Here is a 23,171-nt window from a genome sequence, read left to right as displayed (position 1 = left end):
TTTGTATATATTCATCTCTGGGCTCAGAGGTTCTTGTACCCAGGAAGAGGAAACATGCATTTGCGTGTGTAACTTTGCTTATGAAACGCAGACTGTCTAAGCAAGCCGAGTGTCCACTGAAGTGATTGAAGATTTCGGGAAAAATTCTAGAAAAAAAAAAACGCATATATAAAAGAAAAAAGTCACCTCCCCCCAAAATCACTTCTCAGAGATAACCACCCTTGAGTTTTTTGGTACATATGTACATCAATATATATTACCTCACTTGTGTTTTGACAAAACCAGGGTCATAGCAACATATAAATTATTCCGTAGTTTGCTTTCTTCAGAGGACAATATATTGTGAGTGTCTCTGCTCTGTCAAAATAGCTTTGCATCATTTGTAACAACGGCTTCAGCATATTCCATTGTACAGATGAGCCATCGTTTTGAAGAACCAATACCCTATTGTTAGCTCCTTTCATTTTCTCTTGATTATAAAGATTTTATTTGTGTATTAATTTGAGAGAGAGAGAGAGAGAGTGCACACAGGGGAGAGGCACAGGCGGCAAAGGGACGAGCCCACTCCCCGCGGAGCGCACAGCAGGACTCGGGGTTCCACCCCAGGACCCCGGGACCATGACCCGAGCCGAAACCCAGAGTAGTCAGCCACCCAACCGGCTGAGCCATCCAGGGAACCCCATCTTTTTCTCAATTGTCAACAGAGCTGTGGGCAACAGCTTTGTAAATACGTGTTTTTGTTCTTTGTTTGATTATTTACTTAGGATAAATTCCCAGGAGAGGAATCATCAAGGCAAAGCACACGTGTTTTTTGGAGAAGGAAAGGATTTGGCTCAACAAAATATGCACTTTTCTTTCAGAAAGGGTCTTCTCCTTTGCATCTTTACCAGGAGTATGTGTGAAGCTTTTCCCTCCGAAACATTAGATTTCTTGTTTTTATGTTCTGCCTATTCAGTTAAAAAAAAAAAAAAAAAGCATTTCGTTACTTTACTTTGCAGATCTTTGATCATTAGGACAAGGTTTTTTTTTCTTTTCTTTTTTAATTGTTTATTTGTGTTTCGTTTATTATCTTCTTTTTTTTTTTTAGGATTTTATTTATTTATTGGACAGACAGAGATCACAAGTAGGCAGAGAGGCAGGCGGAGAGAGAGAAGGAAGCAGACTCCCAGCTGAGCAGAGAGCCCAATGCGGGGCTCGATCCCAGGACACTTCTTGAGCGGAAGGCAGAGGCTTTAACCACTGAGCCACCCAGGCGCCCCCATTTATCATCTTCTTTATTTGGGTCCTTTGTGTGACATTAACAAATTGAGATACTGGCTTTTTTTTTTTAAGTGGGCTCCACACCCAACATGGGGATTGAACTCACGACCCTGAGATCAAGAGTCACGTGTTCTACCGACTAAGCCAGCTAGGCACCTCTGGCCTTTTCTTGACATGTACAAGTGATTTATATATTCCGGTAGTTGACATTTTGGCCGTCATTTTTCCCTAATTAGTCATTTGCTTCTTACTCTATCTATCCTTGGTTTTTGTATTTATTGCTTAGGAATCTTTTATTTCCTATAGGAAGATCCTTTATTCTTTCCTCTTACAGTTGCACTCTCAAATTATATAAATACTTGCCAGAGTGTACCCCAAGTGTTACTGTACTTTTACAATTTTTTTTTTTAACGTTTAAATATTTAATCCACCTGAAAATGATCTGATGGTCAGGTGAAGGAGGTCGGGTTTTTCAATGCCCCATCAGGTTTCTTTTTCTTTTTTTTTTTTTTTTAAGATTTTATTTATTTATTTGACAGACAAGTAGGCAGAGAGGCAGGCAGAGAAAGAAGGAAGGGAAGCAAGCAGGCTCCCCGCTGAGCAGAAAGCCCGATGTGGGGCTGGATCCCAGGACCCTGAGATCATGACCCGAGCTGAAGGCAGAGACTTTAACCCACTGAGCCACCCAGGTGCCCCCGCATCAGCTACTCTACCATAATGTACCGAATAAGACCCTGCTTTCTCAGCAAACTGAAATCTCACCCTGACCATGGATGCACTTCTTCGATGTTCTTGGGCTTGTTCATTCTCCTTTACTGATCTTTGTTTCCTTTAGAAGTGTTTCATACTGTTTTGATTCCTAAAACTTTAAAATACACTTGAGCGTCTACAGTGCAAATCTTCTCGCTTCTCCCAATTGTTCTTTACTTCTTACAGAATTCATTATTGCAACGGTAAGGAAATTCACGTGGCTCAAACAACAACAAAAAAACTTTAGAAAGTACACAGTGGGGACGCCTGGGTGGCTCAGTGGGTTAAAGCCTCTGCCTTCCGTTCAGGTCATGATTTCAGGGTCTTGGGATCAAGCCCCACATCGGGCTCTCTGCTCAGCAGGGAGCCTGCTTCCTCCTCTCTCTCTGCCTGCCTCTCTGCCTACTTGTGATCTCTGTTTGTCAAATAATCAATAAAATCTTTAAAAAAATACTTTTATTTATGCTTGAAATTCTCCATAATAAAAAGTTTTTAAAATCCATCAATTCCTACTATAGTGTGTGTGTGTGTGTGTGTGTGTGTGTGTCTATTTGTGTATATTCGGGTATTCAGGATTGTTTTCATCAAACAAGGATGCCAGATCTTGTCAAATGTCTTTCAGCTTTAAAAAAATATTTTTTCTCTTTGGATCTATTAATATGAATTAATTCTCTTAAGAGATTTTCTAACATTGAACCAGTCTTCCTGGAATAAGCCTCACTGGGTTATGCTATATGATTATTTGTTAATGTGCTACTGGATTCGGTTTCCTAATGCAATGTTTTTGCATAAGTATCCATAAGAGGAAATTGGCATTTCCTTTTCATGTAACTTTCGTCTGACTTTGGCATCAGGGTTATGCTGACTTTTGAAGACAGTTTGAAGGAAAAGAAATTTTTATGTGCTCTCAAGAAGTTCAAATAATGTCGGAATATTTTTATTCCTTAAAGATATTGCAGGATTCCCTTGTGAAACTATTTGTACCTGGTGCTCTTGGGGCATAGATCTTTGACAACTATCTCTGTTTCTCCTGGGAAATCGGTCTGTTTAGATTTTTTAATATTTTTCCAAGTTATATTTTCCTAGGAAATTGTCCCTTGTATCCAGGTTTTCACATTTTATTTTTAAAATTTTTAATAAGGGACATTTGGGTGGTTCAGATAGTTAAGCCTCTGCCTTCGGCTCAGGTCATGAGCTCAGGGTCCTGGGATCGAGTCCCACATGGGGCTCTCTGCTCAACGGGGAGCCTGCTTCCCCCTCTCTCTCTGTCTGCCTCTCTGCCTGCCTACGCTCTCTCTCTCTCTCTGACAAATAAATAAATAATTTTTTAAAAATGTTAAAATATGAAAGAAAAGTGTCTTTGAGGATCAGTCAGATATGATATGGTTAATTCTTGCAGGTGGATATTGGGATCTTTTTGTTATATTTCAAAAGAAAAATTCCACTGCAGGCCTAGATGGAGATTTTACTACGTGTGTGGATTATCTGAGGGGAGAACAGCTTTAGAAAGTGGCGTCTCCTCTTCAGTGAACACGGTGGCCGTCCTCCTATGTGCTTCCTCTTCCGTGTTCTTTTTTTTTTTTTTTTTTTAAGATTTTATTTATTTATCTGACAGAGAGAGATCACAAGCAGGCGGAGAGGCAGGCAGAGAGAGAGGAGGAAGCAGGCTCCCCGCTGAGCAGAGAGCCTGATGCAGGGCTCGATCCCAGGACCCCGGGATCATGACCTGAGCCGATGGCAGAGGCTCAACCACTGAGCCACCCCGGTGCCCCACAACCACTCTATTTTCTAACTAGTTATTGTTGGGGGTGTTTTTTGGTATAAAGTCATTTAGTTAATACCTTGTTCACCATTTCTAACTGGATAATCCTTCCAGAAAGATAATTCAATGATGATGCTTCCTTTTAAATAACGTCACCAGTATTTCATGGTTAAGAATTTCTTTCTTCATTTTTTTTAAGTTTTATTTAAACTTTATTTATGTAAGTAATCTCTACACCCAACATGGGGCTCAAACTCACAACCCCCAGGTCAAGGGTCACATGATCCTCAGACTGAGCCAGTCAGGCGCCCCAAGAATAACTTCTTTAAATCAAACATTTGTTTTTCTCATTAAAAAATTAATCTACGTTCACTGCAGGCAAAATCTAGAAGAAGAAAATTAAAATCGCTGCATTACCACCCCTTGGAAATAGCCGCTGTCAGCACGGTGTTGTGTGTGCATATGTAGACCTTTTCTTTTACAGACATGAGACCCGACAGCACAGTCCTATAACTTGCTTTTTTTTTTACTCAGCATATTGTGAATAGTTCTTCACCTCATTACATATTCATCTACAGCTCCTCGTTTCGGGCCGCACAAGGTCTGTCTATGGACATTGCCTGACTTATCTTCTCAGCTCCCATGTCGGTCACCTATTTCTTAATTTTCTCCTATTGTAACTCCTCTAAGGATTTACAACGCAACCATGATTATTTTCTTGGGAAAGATCTTAGAATTGGAATTCCTGGATCTAGGGTGGTGCATAAATTATAAAACGTTTGATACAGATCTCCGGGAAAGTTCTTCTTCTTCTTCTTCTTCTTCTTCTTTTTTAAAGACATTCATTCTTTTTTTTTTTCTTTTTTAAAATTTTATTCATTTACTTGGCAGAGAGAGAGCTCACAGCAGGCAGAGAGAGCAGGGAAAGCAGGCTCCCCGATGAGTAGAGAGCCCGATGCGGGGCTTGATCCCAGGACCCTGAGATCATGACCTGAGCCTAAGGCAGAGGCTTTAACCCACTGAGCCACCCAGGCGCCCCCCAAAAACCCTTTCATATGGTGACACTTTGATGAGTAGAACAGACGAGAAAAGGTGAGAAGGAAGAAAACATGACTACAGAGATGGTCTACTCATTGGTAACCATTGGAGACCATTAAAGAGTGTCCCATAACCAGCCCAAATGGCCATCAACTGAGGAACAAAAAGCAAGCAGTGGAACATCCATATGACAGAGTCAGAAGCCATGAAGGACGGATATGGGCTGCCACACGGAGAGCATCTGAAGACATTATGTCCCATGGGAGCGCTCAGTCACAAAGGCCACACACTGAATGGCACCCTTCTATGGAAGGTCCAGAAGAGACCAACGCAGAGAGACAGAAAGCAGACTGGTGGTTGCCAGGGGCTGGGGGGAGAGGGAGAGTCGGAGGACCGGCGAGTGGTGGCAAAGGAGTGTGGGGTTTCTTTCTGGGGTGATGAAAGTATCCTAAAATTGATTGTGATGATGGTCATACAACTCTGTGAACATACTTTAGTATACACCATTGAGTGGCGCTCTTTAAATACATGAACTGAACGATATGCAAGTTATAGCTCAATAAAGCTATTAAAAAGCGATTCACAAACCTCATTCATTCAAAACGTGCCAACCGTTTACAATGCAGAGTTTATGGCGGGGGGTCATAGCACTGAACAGGGAAACTCGGTTCTTGTCCTCCTGGAGCTAATACTCTCCTGGACTTGATACCCCATCACACCCTTGGAAAGAAGATAAAAAGCAAATGCTTGGAAGAGGAAACACTTGGAGACCCTCAGAAATCCTGCGGGCTTCTGGTCCACGTCTCGGGAAGGGTGGTAGTCTCGGGTCTGATCGCAGTCTGCTCCTTCCACAGAATCCCCAGGGGGTGTGTCCTTCCCCGGGTGCATCCCCGCTTGACAGGCACTGATCTACCTGTCGACATTTTGTCATCGAAAACAGATGCGTTCTACACCACCCCAGGTCATCTGGCTTCCTCAAGCAGAAACCCCATCTCTACTACGTGCTGGGGACAGGGACCTGGCAGCCTGATGGTCTGAGTGGTCCCATCAGTGGGGACTCACTACTTGGAGTGTAAGCCTCACTTTTAGAAACTTCTCCCCTCGTGTCCAGGTACCCCTCACGCCCCCGCACCTGTTTCTACTGCTACATAACAAATTCCCACAGTCTTAGAGGCTTGACAAAACACACATCTGTGACCCCACTTTCCACGGGCCAGGTGGACGACCCGGGTCCTTGACTCGGAGGGCCTCTCGGCAGCCTGGGTCCACATCGAAATGCATTCAGGCTGCCGTTCCCACAGGTATAGGTCCAAAGTGCAGGAGTCCTGGGGGCACCGGCAGAACCCTGCCCCGTGGCCCCCATGGACAGTGTGCAGCATGGCTGCCTGCCTTCTTCCAGCTCAGCAAGAGTGTCTCTCTCTGGAACTTCTCTCATCTCTGACCTCCAAATTCTCCTTCAAGGCCCACCTGATTAGGTCAGGCCCACCCAGGATGTTCCCTTTGATTCACTGAAGGCCAGCTAATCAGTGACCTAATCACAGGAGTCATATCCCGTCATATCCACTGATCCCCCCCACACCTGGGGATTATACAAGGGGCAGAGACCCCAGCGGCCAGGAACCTCGGGGCCTGCTGAAGGACTCGGCCTCCTTCGGCCGCTGCGCAGTGCCAACACCAGAGGGCGCCCTTCCCACGGTGGCGTTCCAGCGCTCTGCAAAGACCGGCCTGCGCCGCCGATGCGGGTGGGGTTTCTCCGGCTTTTTGTGTCTCCGGCGGAACTCACTGACTCCTTCCTCGTGATCTTCCTTCCCACAATCCAGGCTTTCTCCGCGCAGAGCTGCGCCAGCTCCTTCAAACGGGCGTCACGTGACAGGACTTTCTATTCGGTTTGTCTCAACAGAGACCTATCCAGTGCATCCTCCGTGACAAATCCCTGGCCGGGCGGCTTCACCTGTTAGTTTTCTGGCCATTTTCCTTGCCCTCCTTTGGAAACACTCTGCCTCGCCCATAGCCCGCTTGTGCTGCGGACCTGATGGAGCGCTAGCTATATTGCAGACACTGAAGCAGTTTGCAGAGATGAGCTCGTTGAATCTTTTCAGCGGCGGGAAGGGGTAGCAGGATGCCCTTCTACTGATGAGGACACTCGGGCACCGAGAAGTTAAGAAACTCCACCGAGGTCACGCGGCTTTTAGGTGGGCCGGTTTGACTCTGAAGTCTGTGCAGTTCGCCCCCAGGCACTGGCCCCTCTCAAAGCTACGCTGTGTACCCAGCAGGGGCCATCTGGGGCCAAAGGACATTCTGCTTTTAGCTCTTTGCTCCGCATTTTTCAGAAAAGCATCCTCTTTCTCATTTGCCTTTTAGCAGGTGTGTTATTTCACTGTCTTAAGTTAAACTCCAGACTAATTTAAAACTTCCCTGTATTTGTCAATTGAACTGCTGAAGACAGGGTTTCCCACATTGTGATTAAGGGAAATGCCTTTATCCCCCTCGGAAATTTCGTTGTGTTTATTTTTGGCCATTGCTACAACCTGGGCCCCTCTCAGCCTCTTTGTTTGCTGCTGAAATGACAGCAGGTTTCTTATAGAGCAGCTGAATCCTTTATGGAGTACCTTCTGTATGCACAAGGCTGTACCATGTGCTCCAAGGACAGAAAAGGACCTTTGAATCCTAGTGAACGGAGATACACATTCCTAAAACAGAAAAGCAAATATATTCAGATGCCCCAGATTGTGTAAAGAATACTGTTTTGGGGGCACAACTGGGGGGCTCAGTCCGTTAATATCTGCCTTTGGCTCAGGTCATGATCCCAGGGTCCTCGGATCGAGTCCCATATTGGGCTCCCTGCTCAGCGGAGAGTCAGTTTCTCCCTCTCTCTCTGTCTGCCTCTCCCCCTGCTTGTGCTCTCGCTCTCTGTCAAATAAATAAATAAAATCTTTAGCAAAAAAAAAAAAAAAAAAAAAAGTGCTAGCTTTCTAGTGTCTTTTTTTTTTTTTTTCTTTTTTCTAGCGTCTTCTGATGTGCTCTGATCCATCTCCATGTGTGATCCTGGAAAGCCTGTGGGTCCAAACCTTGACTCTGCTTCACTGTTACATGCATGTACCTGGGCCGTGGAGTCTCAGTTTCCCCAAACGTAAAACAGGAAAATGAGTCTACAGTACCTTTTTTGTAATTTTGAAATCCAGGAAACTCTAAAAGCCATCACCCTCCCCATGCAGTTCAGCAGACATTCACTGGCCAGCAAAGCCCAAGCTGAACTGACCTGTGGCTTATTTAAAGCCTTTATTCAGCTCACTTTGAATATTCACACATTTTGCCGAGAAATGCCAAGTGTGATGACGGGTGCTGCCCCAGTTCGCCCTGGAGCTGCTGCCTGGGATGTCAGATGCACTAGGTGTTAGCATCCTGGAACACACCGGGCTCTCTTCCTGAGAGGCGACGGGCCCCAGGCGGAGCAATGCTCAGGGTGGCTGTGAGCCCTGAAAGAGAAGTCCCTGGAAGCACTCAGCTCGCACCTCAGTGACCCAGTCCCGCACTTCGGACCTCTGTGCATCAAGCAGCAACTCCCCCCCCACCCCTTCTGTGGAGCTGAAGCCAGGGAAAATGACCCAGGACCCCCCCACCCCCATCTCAGTAGCTGGAAGGGGGAGAAGTCCTCATTCCTCCAAACCCCCGATTCTCCTCCGGCTTCTCAAATCCAGGCTGGCTCTAGCTGTAGAGCTAAATGTGGACATGGACGTGACGAGCAGTTTGAACCTTGCCCCTTGCCTCCCAGACTCTGAGACCCTTTGTGTAGCTCTGTTCTGGAAGGGAAAGAGATTGGAAAAAACCCCTGTCGAATGACTGCAGAGAATTCGAAGCTTTCCTTTGCAGGCAAAGAATGGGACCGTGCTCTTGCTGTGTCCTGCCCCTCTCAGGTAAGAATTTCAAAACCTGGTTTTTCACTGTGCCTCTTTGAAGAGGGGTTGTGTTCTAAATTAGTTTGCTAGTGGGAAACAGAGATGCTAAGCAGGAGAGGAACTTCACATTTTAGATATATGTGTTTATTGAGGACTTCCTATGTGCAAAGGCAGGCCACTGGACCCCCTTGGCAAAAAAGAAAAAAAAATGCATGGAACATATTCTCCGTCCTCCAGGAACTTGCTGTCTAGGGGGCAGATTTGCGACCTTGAAGGTGGAAGGTCTCAGAAAGCAAGCCTAAAGGGCACATCTGCTTGCAGCGGAGAACCCCAGGTCCCTGAAGACAGGCCGAAACAGCTCTGGGAAAGGCAGGGCGTTGCAGACTGGGAATGCTGGGCACAGATGTGGGGCCGTGTCCAGGGAATCCGGGGAGGGGGGGGGCGCGAAACCCAGACACCTTTAGGGGCCGACAGGTCAGTTAGAGACAGTGACGGGGGCTGGGGGGCATGCGGAAGACTGGCAGACTGGGGCAGCTCCTTCACTGGCCAAGTACTGCCATGTCCCAGTGCAGGCTCGTGGTTTCCAGATCTTTCCTTTCTTGTCAGGAGAGGCCAGAAGTCTGAATGTCCACGTGAACTGTAAAAGACCACCTGTTGGGGTGCCTAGGCATCTGATTCTTGGTTTGGGCTTGGGTTGTGATCTCGGGGTTGTGAGATCAAGCCCCATGTCTGGCTCCATGCTCAGTGCAGAGCCTGCTGGAGATTTTCTCTCCCTCTCCCTCTGCTGTTCCCTCGGGAGCTCTCCCTCTCTCAAATAATTTTTTTTTTTAAATTTTATTTATTTGACAGACAGAGATCACAAGTAGGCAGAGAGGAGGAAGCAGGCTCCCTGCTGAGCAGAGAGCCCGATGTGGGGCTTGATCCCAAGACCCTGAAATCATGACCTGAGCGGAAGGCAGAGGCTTTAACCCACTGAGCCACCCAGGAGCCCCAAAAGATATATCTTTAAACATGATGTTATCCACATTAAACATGCAGATGTCTTAGTCTGTTCAGACTGCTCTCACAAAATCCCACAGACCATGACTTATAAACAACGGTTATTTCTCGTGGTTCCAGAGGCTGGAAAGATCGAGAAGCAGATCGTATGTCTGGTGAGAGCCAGCTTCTGGGCTGCCGGGTTCTCACTGCGTCCTCACTTGGTGGAAGGGGCGGAGAGCTCTCCGGGGTATCCTGGATAAGGGCACCCCTCCCATTCCCAAGGGCTCTTCTCTCATGACCTGATCACTTCCCACAGGCCCTACCTCCTAACGTGGGGTTTAGGTTCAAAGAAGGAATTTGGGGAGGGTCAGGACTCAGATAAGGCAAGCAAGACACCCAGGGCACGCAGTATGAGGAGACCCCAAAAGCGAGGTCCCCATATGGTTCACACTCCACATGCCGCTCCTGACTCCCCCGATTCCTGACCCCACTCCATGGGCTCCCATTTGTCATTTTAGGGTTCAAGGAGAAAGGCAGGGCCAGGGGTGTGGCCACCGAAGGTTTCTGAGCAAGAAAGAAGATGGCTAGAATGTGCTGTAGAGGGAGGGCCCTGAAGAGGGCGGCCTGGCACGGGGCGGGGCGGCAAGACTCTTCTAACAGGCCAGGCTACAAGTAGGGAGGCAGCAACAGGAACCCAAAGGAGTTATCTTGTAGGAGGCAGGATGTGTGAGAGGCAGGTAAGGAGTTGGGTTCTGGAATCGGATTGTCTGAGCTTAAATCCTGGCTCTTGCTTATAATAGGTATGATGCTGGGCAAGTGGTTTAGCCTCTCTTGTTTCTGTCACAGTTTCTTCATCTGTGAAATGGGCTCACAGCAAGGCCCACCTACCTACCTCACAGGGTGTGGTCGATATTCGACAGGGCCTGTCTCTGTAGACAGCGCCTGTCCTGCTGTAAGTGTAAAGGACACGCTGGCCATGGGGACTGTGGTAGATACAGGGACCCTTCGGTCAGCAGCGCCCACAGAGTTAAGCAAGCACTGGAACAGTATAGATTAGAATCGCTTGGGGATCTGTTAAATGTCTCCAAACCGAGGCAACGCCCCAGGCCAATTAAATCACAATCTCTGGCGGTGAGGACTGGGCATCAGTATTTTCTGGAAGCTTCCCAGGAGTTTCCGAGGTGCTGCCAAGCTTGGGAACCATTGCTAATCTTGAACCTTGTATGCCCGAGTACTGGACTGGGAGAATTGACCTTGGGAAGACACAAACAAGCAACCATTTTGTAACTGGAGGGGAAGCCAGATGGGGGTGGGGTATGGGGTGGCAGGCTCTGTGACCCCGGGGGCCCAGCTAGGGACTCCTACTACGGCTCCAGGGGGCCTTGCGGGCCTGGCCGCCTCTGGCACCCCCACCCCCAGGCTGGAAGAGGGGCCGCGGCCCGCACCCGCGGAGGACTCCCAAGCGGGAGACCAGAGCCGCAGCTTGGAGCCCGGCTTGGGCGCCAGAGGGAGCTCGTGGGGACACGCCACGGCTCCATCCCTGCAGCTGGTTCAAACTGGTTTGGGCAGGGTGCGGCCCTGGCAGGCTGCATGCCAGGCCTCAGGCGTGCTGCCTGCCCCTGGGTCTCCCCAAGAGCTGGGAACTGGGGGCAGGGCGCTGGGGCACAGCCAGGCACCACCAAGCCGCCAGGAGATCGTTCCACAGTCAGTCCCTTTCGTTGAAAACCATGGACGTGACCTCCCACGGGGGTCCCTGGGTAACGCCCGCAGCAAGAGGGAGACCCCGAATAGGGGTCCTTCTGACACTTTGGCGAGCATCAGAAGAACCTGCGGGGCTGTTAAGAGGCAGATGCCTGGAGCTCCTCAGAGATTCGGATTCAGAAAGTTGGGGGAGGGCTCCGGGCATCTGTATTTTTAGCAAATGTTTCTAAGGCATAATCACACATTTAGGGGGGGAAAAAAAAACCTGACAGCAAAATGACTGTTAGCTAGCCAACTCAGCCCAGGGTAGAAATCGCTGAGACGCTGGGGAACAGGCCGGATCCTTCCGCAGACACCCCAATTCCTGGGCCAAGGGGGTCTGAGCCCCCTCCCCTTTCAGCCAATATCCCAGGCCTTTTATTGGCCTTGCTTTTAGTGAGTCATTCTGGGCATCCAGTAGGTTTAACTCCGATAGCCACCAACGTTAGGGATCTAACTGCAACCCCGTTCATCTGCCGCCTCCCCCCTCCTCCCCCCACCGCTTTCCTGAATGGGGCCCGCACCGCTCCCAGGCGCAGCTTTCGCCTTTTACTCCATATGGCTGTATCCATACACAATATAGAGTGTGGTTTTGCATGTTTTTAAACCTTTATGTTAATGGCAGAGTGCCCTACGGAGCCTTCTGCAACATGTCTTTTTTTTTTTCTTCCCTTGTTAGCGTTTTGTTCGTGAGTCTCATCCACCGGGGAAAGTTTGCTGAAGTCATCTGAAGTCAGTCCTGGGCTTTCCTGAGGATCCCAGCTCGCCTGTCGCGGTGAGGGGCTGGTCTTGATTCCTGGGGATCTTGTGTGATGAGAGCAAGGGCTCCGAGCATCAGGAACATCACGACGGTAATGAACGGCCACATCCAGGTTCCGTGAGTTCCTACCAAATCCTTTAACGAACCACCTGCGGCCCAGATCTTTCCCAAGATTTTTCCAGAAAGCGACCCTGACCTGAAGGCCTGAATGTTTGAGCCGAGATGTGGAGAAATGAGCGGGAAGCAGATGTGGAAGTGGGAATTGTACAGCTTGGACGGGGACAGTTCACCCACAAGCTGGAGGAAGCAGGAGCTCACGCCTCCTACCTGGGGCGGTCAGATAAACTCCACATGCAGATTTAACCGGGATTGGGTGGGGGAGCGAGGAACGGGGGGCGTCGCCGATATTTATTAATAACCCTAAGCCCAGCCTGATTTTGTTCCACGCATGCAACATTAAAAAGAAAAAGAAAAAGAAAAAAAAAAGCCCTCATAGGAGAAATGAGAACTCTAGATTTCCCCAGACCTCTTCACCATTTTTTGGATTTTCCTCATTCGGATTTTTTTTTTTTTTTTTTTTTTTTTTTTGGTGTGGGGGGGATGCACCCCGCCCTCTTCAGCTTCTATAGAGGGTCTACACAAGCCTCCCAGGGCTGTATGTGTTGTGTGTATGTGTGGGGGGGCGTCCAAGCTTAGAGAATTCACGAATTCCCTGGGGAGTTTATTTTAAAAGCTGCTCCTGGGAGGGAAAGGCCGCTAAGGCCAGTTTCTCTAATACCCAGGACAATCCGCCCGGCGCAAACAAGATGCTGGAGTTAGGGCGGCCTTGGGGGCGGGGCTTTGGTCTTTAAATGAAAGGATCCTCTGGATGGCGGTTCTCTTTCCTGGATGCTGGAAACACCCGGGGAGCTTTAAAAACTACTGATGCCCAAGCCCCACCCCCAGGGGTTCCGGCTGGATCGGCCCGGGTGAGGCCCGGCTTCCGGGCTTTTGAAAGCTCCCCGGGGCAGTCTAAAGTGCCATGGGGGCTGGGAACCGTGGCTCCGCCCGGATTCCAGGGGAAAGGGGTGGTCTCTACGCGCGGTTCTCAAACTCGGCTGTGTGTTGGAATCATCGGGCGAACTTCAATAAACACTGGTGCCCTGGTCCCTACCCCAGAGACTGTGTGTGGGCGGGACTTTGGAAGTTCTAAGGGTCCCAGGTGATGGCAATGGGCAGGCGAGTTTGAGAAGCTTTGCTTTACCAGGTGGTGCGAGGGCCGGGCGCAGTGAGCACCGAGCGCCACTGGGTGGCGCTGCCCACTCGGCCCGGCGCTCGGGGAGGCGCGTGGGGGCCGAGGCCCGGTGCGCACCTGCCCCGCCTCCTCCAGGCGGGCCACGGGGCATGCAGCCGGTCGGGGGCGGGGCTCCGAGGCCGGGACGCGGCCACCGGCTCCCCAGCAGCCTCCTCCAGCTGGACCCCGTCGCGCTCCTGATGCTGCTGGTGGACGCCGACCCGCCGGAGCCCGTGCGCAGCGGGGCGCGCGAGCTCGCGCTCTTCCTGACCCCCGAGCCCGGGGCCGAGGTAGGGGACAGGGGATGGCGGTGGGGGAGGCGCGTCTCGGGGTTGAGGGTCTGGGCTCTTGCACCCCGCGGCAGGAAAGGGTGGGTGCGGCCTCCGGAGCGCCGGGACCCGAACCCTTGGTGTCCCCGCCGCATCTCTCACAGCCGGCACAGGGGCCGGAGGCGCGGCCCAGAGATACGCGGCAGGTCGCACCGCTCCCTCCTCCAGCGGATAAAGGCTCCCGGGGTCGCAGACTCGCGTCGCTTCCCGGTCAGGGCTCCCAGCATCGGCGGGGACTGTGGAGCAAGGCGCGCAGGCAGCCGCTGCCCTTTGCCAGGCGGGGCCCTGGGGAGGCCGCCCCCGGGTCCTGCCCCCCGCCGGGCGCTCAGCCCACTTCGCTGCGAGCCAGGGGCCCCGGGCCTGGAGGAGGCGGGCGGGCTGCGTCTGTGCGGGGAAGCCCTGGGCCTTGGTCCTGCTGTTGCTAAGAGGGAAAATACCTCGTCTCTATCTGTACTTTCTATTTTAAAAGCACAGAATAAAAAGTAGATCTGAAACTAGGCCCTTCATCTTCCAGCTGAAGCCAGTCTGTTAACAGTGCCGTGAAAAAGTTATTTATCCAAGTCGTCCAGGAGTTATTTAAGGCTTGAATTCAACTCATTCTCTTTTTAAATCTCAAAAGCAGGACAGAACTATAGCAAATAAAGGGTGAGCACCCTCTCCTTTTTCTCTGGGTCCCTAACTCCAGTCCCCAGAGATAACCATCACCAACAGTGTGGTGTGCCTCATTCCAGATGCTTAAAAAATGCATTTTCAAATGTGCGTATGCATACATATTAGTAATGCTACGTGTTAGTTTTTATAAAACCCCACTTGATACTGTAATGCTGTTCTGCAGGTTGCTTTTTTCCACTCAAAATCGCATGAACAAATAGGGAGTGACTGCTAATGATAAGGGACAGGGCTTTTCAGGGTGATGAAAATGTTCTGGAATTAGTAGTGATGGTTGCGCAACTTCGTGAATACACTAAAAACCACAGAATTGTACACTTTTAAGGGGTGAGTTTTATGGTATGTGAATCACATCTCAATTTCACAAAATAGCATGGACATATTTTCATGTCAGAATGTATCCATAAGAGCTGTCCAATAGAAATATAATCTGAGCCACGAATATGAGCCATTCATGTAATTTGAAATGTTCTGGGAGCCACATAAAAAAGGAAAAAGAAACAGGTGAAATTAGCCCCATTACACTTAAAATAACAGTGCCTCCAAAATGTCAATCATTTTAATATGTAATCAATGTAAAACAATTTAAATGAGATTTTTACTTTTTTATGTGTTAGGTTTTCAAAATCAGGCTTTTTGTTTATTTATTTATTTATTTTTTGAGAGAGGGGGAGAGAGGGGGGTGGGGGGTGGGGAAGGACAGAGGGCCAGGGAGAGAGAATCTTAAGCAGAATCTTCTCCCAGCCTGGAGCCGGTCCTGGGGTTCGATCTCATGATCCCAAGATCATGACCTGAGCCGAAATCAAGAGTTAACCAACTGAGCCACCCAGGCGCTCCTAAATCAGGCTTTCCTACTGAACTTACAACGTATCTCCATTTGGACTAGCCGTAGTCTAAGTGTTTAATAGTTATATGAGGTTGGTGGCTTCTGTGTTGGAGAGCACAGGTGCCAACATTCTTTGGCTTCCTAGTATCCCACAATGAAGTAATAATTACTCCTGTTTCCTGGGCACATACTATGTGCTAGCTGTGTGCTATGCCTTGTTCCCACCGACCCAGTGGCCAGGAGGTTTTTGGGTGGCTTGTATGGCTGAGAAAACAGAGGCCCTTGCAGAATCAGCACCGCCCATTGGAGGGGCCGTAATTTATGACCTCTGCCCCCAGGGACACGCTTTTGGGGTGTCTACAGTTTTTCACTGGTTTAAGGAACGTGAGCGTGTTTCTCGTTCCTTCTCTGCCTTGCTCTCAGCAGAGAGATGTCATTGTGCCCAGCGGCTAAACCTCAGCTTCATTTTGTCTCTATTAGGGACAGTCTTCAAGACAAACTGCGTGTGTTAACTTCATTTTCTCACTCAGGGCTCTCTTTAACTCAGACACGGGCTGGCTCACCCTCGTTTGTGAGGGACGTAATGAAGAGCCCTGCTCCCTGCAGCTCGGTGCGGCAATAAACCCACTTAGAGCGCTGGCTGAAGTTTATTTACCAGAAGCAGCAGAAACTGCGGGAGCAGAGTCACTTGTAACCTCTACTTAAAGTTTAATTCATTAGCGGGTCCCCGTGCTGAGGCTGTTTGCAGATGGGTCAGTGAGCTGGAAAAGGGAGATCTGGGTTGGGAACAGGCCTGGACAGCTGGGCCCTTCTCCTGGGGCCACTTTTGGCTTTTAAATGGGTCCCAGACCAGCCAGCTCCAGTGCTAGAGGTGTCCTGGGGTTCCTAGTGAAGTGGGCCCTTCTGTCTTCAACACCTTGAACCTCTGGTCTGTGCCAGGAGCTGGGGACAGCAGTGAAACACGCAGGGGGCCTGCTCTCAGGACACCATCAGACCATAGACACGTCACACACAAAAGCTCTAGATGTGGGGGGGGGGGGCGCCTGGGTGGCTCAGTGGGTTAAAGCCTCTGCCTTCGTCTCCGGTCATGATCTCAGGGTCCTGGGATGGAGTCCCGCATCGGACTCTCTGCTCAGCAGGGAGCCTGCTTCCTCCTCTCTCTCTGCCTGCCTCTCTGCCTACTTGTGACCTCTCTCTGTCAAATAAATAAATAAAATCTTTAAAAACATAAATAAATAAATAAATAAAATTTTTTAAAAATTAAAAAAAAAAGCTCTAGATGAGGGACAGCAGCCCTGGGAGCAAACATGTGGTGGTGTGTTAGAGGGTATCTGTGTGAGTCAGCAAGACGGGGCGGGCAAGGTCTCTCCAGGGAAGCGGAGACCTGAGTGGTACCCACTGAGGAATGTGCAAGAAAGAAGCAGCCCAGGGACCTGACTTTGTTGGGGTGCAGTCAGGGAGGGCTGCCTTGAGGCGGCAGCATTTTAGATTGAACCCTAAAGTGTGAATGAGAGCTGGCTAGGCTACGAGGAGAAAAATCACCCAGGCAGAGGGACCAAAACCTGCAAAGGCCCTGGGGTGGAAGGAAGCAGGATGCCCTTCGGGATGGGAGAGCAACCTGCGGGAGGGGCAGCCGTGGGAGGTGTGGTCAGGAGGGCAGAAGCGCTGAGGCTGCAGCATGGCTGGCTGACACTGGTGGGCAGGTGAGTGTTTTACTGTTTTTGGTGCCTTTGTGGTATTCTGTTCAACCAGTTTTTTGTGTGTTTTACTTTCTCTCTTTTTCTGGTTTGAGCTTCCTCTTTTGTGGGGGAGTTTCAGGCCAGTCTCGAGAAGCTGCTTCAAGATGGCAGAGAGAGAGATGTTTGCCTCTCGGGTGTGCTCTGATTTACGAGGACAGGTCGCTCAGGGCCCTCCCAAATGGCGGAGCGTCGGTACCCACGCATGGGTGAATCCTTGGCCAGGCTCTTTCAAAGTCCTCTTTGGTTCCTGTGCTGGGACACAGGACAGGCTTGTGAGGTTTGTGGCCCGGTTGGAAGGACATCAGGCCAGCACTTTCCGAGGCCCAGGGTCTCTGCTTGAGTGAGCAGAGGCTGAAGGCGGAGAAAACACCTGGTTCTGTTAACCGCAGGTGGACTAGAGCGGGGGTTGCCAACTCCTGGCTCCAGTGCTGAGTCCCGCAGTCTAAAGTAACTGGATCTGGCAACATAGGGCTTCTTAAATGGAGCACTCCTGTGAAAAACTCCAAGTTTCTGGTTTATTTAAAATATCAGGCTTTGTTGTTGTGTTTTGTTTTGTTCTGAAGGAAGCTCTATGCCCAGTGCCGGGCTTGAACTCACAACCCTGAGATTAACAGTCACATGCTCCACGAGCCCAGCCAGCCCGGAGCAGGTGACCCTTGATCTCAGGGTCAGGAGTTCAAGCCCCACATGGAGCATAAAGCCTACTTACAAAAATGAAGTAAAATAAAACATTAGTTGTTCTGGTAGGTCTGGGTCCCTGTTTGCCACAGTCCCCACTCCTCCCTATTGTCTTCCCCGTACTGAAGCTTCCCCGTAGCATCAGTTACCATTTACCCTTGACCTTGAACTTTTGATTTTTCTGTCATCACATAGGGAGAAAGTGGAATGACTTTTCCAAACCACGTGTTTAGACTAAAGTAGGAAAACCTAAACTAGCCAAAGATGCTCTGGAGTTTCATGAAAAAAAGAAAAAAAAATCAAAGAGAGTATGTCCAACCTGTGAACACCATGTGCTTGTGCCCCCCCCCCTCCCCCGGTCATGTGTCCTTGTGACCTGCTGGTCCTCTTTTGGTGTTCAGGTGAGGGGATGTTCAGATGCCCCGTCTCAAAGTGCAGTTCCGTGTTCCTTTATTCCTCAGATCTTTATGGTGAGTCCCGTGTGTGCCAGGCTCTGTGCTGGGCAGGGGACCAGGGAGAGGCCCGTAAGGCCAAGGGGGTTTCTGGCCTGAAGGACTGGCACTGCGGAGAGGGAGATGAGCGCACTGGTCACGATCGAGCAGAACTAAATGGTGCCCAGTGCCGTGAAGGGGACAGCAGAGGGACGATGATGGACATGCTGGGAGGGTTGGAAGGAACCATCTGGCAAAGCTCCAGCAGTACGTGCATGGCCCAAGGGGCAAACATGAGGCACAGGGTGTGGGGGGACCTCGGCAGCCAAGGGCGAGAGTGGGCGGGGCGAGACCAGGGCACAGGGCCATGGGGAGGGATCTGGATTCGATCCTAGGGTGCTGGCCGTGAGCAGGGGTGCACTGGCCATCGGCAGGGGAAAGCCATGATCAGGTTCCTGGCCTCACGGCTGCAGTTCTCGAATGTGTTGCAGGGGCTGGCGCGGGAGCAGGGGGACCACAGACGTGGCCGTCTGAGGGGATGTGGCCTGAGCTGAAAATGTTCCCTGAATCAGAACCTTTAGGATGTGAGGGGCCAAGGTGGGTGCTTGAAGGGGGCAGCCTCTCTCAGAAGGAAGTTCCTGTCTTTCTGCCCTGTGTTAGGAGCCACACCTGGGTCTGAACGACCTCTTCTCATAGGACGTCCCTGCTTTGTGGGAGGGTCAGGCTGGCTGACTGTCAGGACCGACTGAGAAGCTTTAAAACAGAGGTTCTGAAAGATCGGAAGGACATCAGTGCCCGGCAGCCAGGCCAGTTAACAGCAATGCGTCCGCACAGTAGACAGTTGACGGCTGCAGGGGGAGTCAGCTCTGGGTGGCCCTTCATGGTGGCCTGCGGCGCCCAGCTCCGGGCAGAAAGGCAAGGGGCACAGAGATGTGTGCGGTGTATACAGCAACTTACACGGCAGAAAACCCCACACCTATTTCATGCACCTATAAATAGAAGATAAAAGGGAAGCTGTCTCCAGGGGTGGGGCGGGGCATAGCCGAGGTCAAGAGCCCTGAAGTAAGGCATGGTACCCAAACTTTGCTGAAGGTTGGAGTCATCTGGGGATTTTCAAAAAAAAATCTTTTTGGGGGGTGCCTGAGTGGCTTAGAGGTTGGACCTCTGCCTTCAGCTCAGGTCATGATCTCAGGGTCCTGGGATCAAGCCCCGCATCAGGCTTTCTGCTCAGCGGGGAGCCTGCTTCTCCCTCTCTCTCTCTGTCTGCCTCTCTGCCTACTGTGATCTCTCTCTCTGTGTCAAATAAATAAATAAAATCTTAAAAAAAAATCTTTTTGGGGCCTGCTGTGTGTACCACCCCCAACACCCCCCCTCAGCCCTGGGTAGTCTGATTTCACTGGAAACTGCCACGTGGAAACTGACCCTCTGAAAGCTCTCTATTCTGATGGGCGTGCTGGGAAGTCAGTGTGGTTGCTGATCGTGGGGGCCCCCTGTGAACAAGGCGCAGGGCTGGGCTGGTGAACTCTCCCATGGGGATTCTGATGGCCAGCCTGGCCGTCTCATACAGCAGTTAGCGGGGTTGGATGAGCAAATCTGCAGGAAACACGTGGCGTGGGTCCTGGCCCGTGGTTAGCAGGCTGGGAACATCCACGGCCGTGGTTCATTCCCTCATTCTGCAGGTGTGTCTCGAGCACACCCCTTGCTGGGTGCTGGGAGGGAGAATGCGTGAGAGACACTTCTGTCCTTAGGGACAGAGTAGGTGTGGGGGTTGATGCACAGTAATTATTCGGGACAGTGTCGGGCAGTGGGGATTCTGGCCCTTTTAGGCCCTTCGTTGGTGCTGAAGATACGAGTTTTCACTCACCACGGCCTCATGGAGACCTAGAAACCTGGCGCTCACCCTGCCCTGCGCGCACGAGGCCGGCTGCAGGTTCCAGCTCTCGGTTTGCAAAACCCAGTTGCTGAGCCTGCGTCCCTGTGAGCCACCAGTTCGCGTAAGTGGCCTTGGGTTCTGAACTCATTCCTTGCTGCAAGTGTGATGGAAATGTGGCTTGGGGGTTCTTTTATTTTTTATTTTCTTTTAAAGATTTTTTATGTATTATTTGACAGAGGGACACCGCGAGAGAGGGGACACAAGCAGGGGGAGTAAGACGGGGGAAGCAGGCTCGCCACTGAGCAGAGAGATGGATACGTGGCTCAATCCCAGGACCCCGGGATCATGACCTGATCCAGAGGGAGACACTCAATGACTGAGCCACCCAGGTGCTGCCCTGGGGGTTCTTTTAAAGTAAACTGGGGTTGGTTTTGCTCTTAAGATAAGTTTTGTTTTAGGGGCACCTGGGTGGCTCAGTTAGTTAAGCCTCTGCCTTCAGCTCAGATCATGATCCCAGCGTCCTGGGATCAAGTCCTGCATGGGGCTCCCAGCTCAGTGGAGAGCCTGCTTCTCCCTTTGCCTCCTGCTTCTAGAGCTTGTGTGCATGCTTGCTCTCTCTCTTTCACACACAAATATATGAATAAATATAATCTTTAAAAAAAAGTAAAAAATAAGTTTTGTTTCAGAAAATAAGTATACGCACTTGTCACAAAATTCCAAGGTCCCAGTGGCCAAGGAGTGGTGAGGAAGCTTCCTCCCACCCAGGTCCCCAGCCTCTTGCTGCCCAAGCGGAGGTCACCACTGTTCCTGATCGTGTCCCCTTCTCGCAGGCATGACAGGTCCTTCCCCATCCCCACCTGTAGCCTTCCGTTGGTGGATCCTGCTTCCTCCACTCAGTTTGTCTTGGAGATGTTCCCGATGAGCACACACAGGGCTGCCCGATTATTTTTAGCTGCTCAGCAGAATTACATCGTCTGGACTGCGGGTCCGACAGCCATTTCTCTGCTGATGGGCATTTAGGTTACGTGGCTTCTTTACTCCCACAAAGCCTGTTGCAGGAGGAGCTCTGCACACACACTGTTGCATTTGTGCAAGTATATCTGCCAGATAAATACCTAGCAGGGGATTTCCTGGGCCCAAGGGTACCTGTGTTTTAAATTTTGGTTGCTGTTGCCAAGTAAACCCTTTTTGAAACCAGGGTGAAGGCAAGCAGAGTGGAGTGGCTGAAACCTCAAAGTCAAGGGTCCCTTGAGGCCTGGATGGGCACTCTTGTTTGCTCCGTTTTGGGGCCGGAGAGGAAGGAGTTCCTATGTCCCCTCTTTGGGAAGTGGGTTTCTCTGAGCATGTCAGGTCCTTCCTGGGTTCGGCTCCCAGGGGCTTTCGAACATCCCTCGGGCCTTTCCGTCCTGCGCACAGAGAGGAGGCTGCTGTTTCTGTCTTCTGTCAGGCTGGTGGAAAAGTGGACACTGACGTTAAAAAGACTTTACTTCGCTGTCCTCTGAAGGCACCACCACAGCTGCTGCGGGAGAAGAGGTGACAGTCCTGCTGGCGTGCCCAGGGTGAGGGCAGGCCCCACGGTCCTCGGGTGGCTTCCATTCCACCCAGGTCATGTCCTTGGGAACCCCTGGCCCCGCCTGGATGGAGGAAGCCCCGGGGCAGGGGCAGGCAGCGGGTGTGGCATCAGAAAAAGCTGAAAAACCCGCCCTGGAACTCAAAGTGGCTATAGGTGGGTGTCCTCTGGCTGGCACCGTGATTCGATTTGAAAAGGGCTAAGTGGTTGCCAAATTCTATAAAGGGGGAGTTTTCTCATAAAAAATCCGATGTCTGGCTTCTCTGAAAGTGTTACCCTGTTTCCTGGCCTGGCTGGATGCACCTTGTGGTTGCCTAGGAGGATTCTCGAACATGCGTGCGTGCATGTGTGTGTGTGTTTGTGTGTAAATGGCATTATTGCGATGTAATACATACACTACACAATGAAAGTGTACAATTTAATGGCTTTTTGTTTATTCACAGAGTTGTGCAACGATATACCTGAATCTATTTTAGAACATTATCGTTACCCCGGGGATTAACCCTGTACCCCTCGCTCCTGCTCCCCGGTCCTCCTCGGTCTGCTTTCTGTCTCTATAGATTTGCCTCTTCTGGACAATTCATATATGCTTACGTTTTATTGATTTATTTTTTTTTAAGATTTATTTATTTATTTGAGAGAGAGAGACAGCGCATGCGCACACTAGCCGGGGGAGGGGCAGAGGGAGAGAGAGAAGCAGCCTCCCCGCTGAGCACAAAGCCGCATGCCATGCAGGGCTCAATCCTACAACCCTGAGAGCATGACCTGAGCTGAAACCAAGAGTCAGATGCTCAGCCAACTGAGCCACACAGGTGCCCTATATATCCTTGTGTTTTAAAGACATGGGTCCGTGATGGAGCCCCGCATCGGGCTCTCTGCTCAGCAGGGGGACTGCTTCCCACCCTCCACCCCCCGCTTGCCTCTCTGCCTACTTGTGACTTCTCTCTCTGTCAAATAAATAAATAAAATCTTAAAAAAAAAAAAAAAAAGACACGGGCCCGTGGTTCAAAGGCCACATTCAGCCAGCAGACAGGTTTGTTTGGCTGTCATACTGTGTTTTAAGTTAGGGGGTTTTGAACTCTCAAACCTGGAAAGTTTGCCTACATTCCTGGGTCACTGTCTGCCTTGAACAAAACAAGTTTGGCGCCTCACCCCCTGGTTCACTCTGCTGGAGTCAAGGAGCAGCTGCCCTCTTTAGAGGGGGACGGGCTCTCCTGTGAGCCCCAGTCCCCACCCCTCCCTGTTGTCTCTCTGCCTGGAAACTGAGTATTAGCGGCCATTCACTACCCTGCATGTGCTGCTGTGTTTCCTAGAGAAAAGTAGAAGGTCTCTTCAAAAAGTGAAAAACTGAAAATAAGCAGTGCCCAGAAAGCATACTCCCTTGTATTCCTTTCCTAGCTGGCTTTCGTGTCCGTGGCGTTCGAATGCAGAGACTCTGGTAGCTCCCAGTCACACCTGTCTTTTGTATGGGTTTGGCAACTTGCCGAGAGTGACCCAAAGAAATTACTTCATTGATCCTTCTCGGCTTCCATCTCACGACGGACTCTGAGGATTGTTTTCCCACAGCTTTCAAATGGGAAACCAAGGCACACAGAT

At 50.4% G+C, this 23,171-nt stretch overlaps 1 protein-coding gene across 3 annotated transcripts in view; it reads left to right on the top strand.

Moving 5' to 3' along the window:
- Nucleotides 1–13,256: 13,256 nt before the first annotated feature.
- The window catches only part of BCAS4 (breast carcinoma amplified sequence 4), a 56,055-nt gene continuing 46,140 nt past the window's right edge, over nucleotides 13,257–23,171 (top strand). Inside the window, exon 1 of one of the 3 annotated variants that reach the window (XM_059132832.1) lies at nucleotides 13,257–13,750. In XM_059132832.1, coding sequence (XP_058988815.1) covers nucleotides 13,571–13,750 — 180 coding nt within the window. In that variant the 5' untranslated portion in view covers nucleotides 13,257–13,570. The remainder of the gene's footprint in view (nucleotides 13,751–23,171) is intronic. The other 2 variants (XM_059132831.1, XM_059132830.1) reach the window with 2 other exon arrangements.

Source organism: Mustela lutreola, chromosome 9, assembly GCF_030435805.1.
Source record: "Mustela lutreola isolate mMusLut2 chromosome 9, mMusLut2.pri, whole genome shotgun sequence".
Classification (NCBI taxonomy): Eukaryota; Metazoa; Chordata; class Mammalia; order Carnivora; family Mustelidae; genus Mustela; species Mustela lutreola.
Note: the sequence above shows the minus strand (reverse complement) of the source record. Positions and strands in the feature narration are given on the sequence as shown.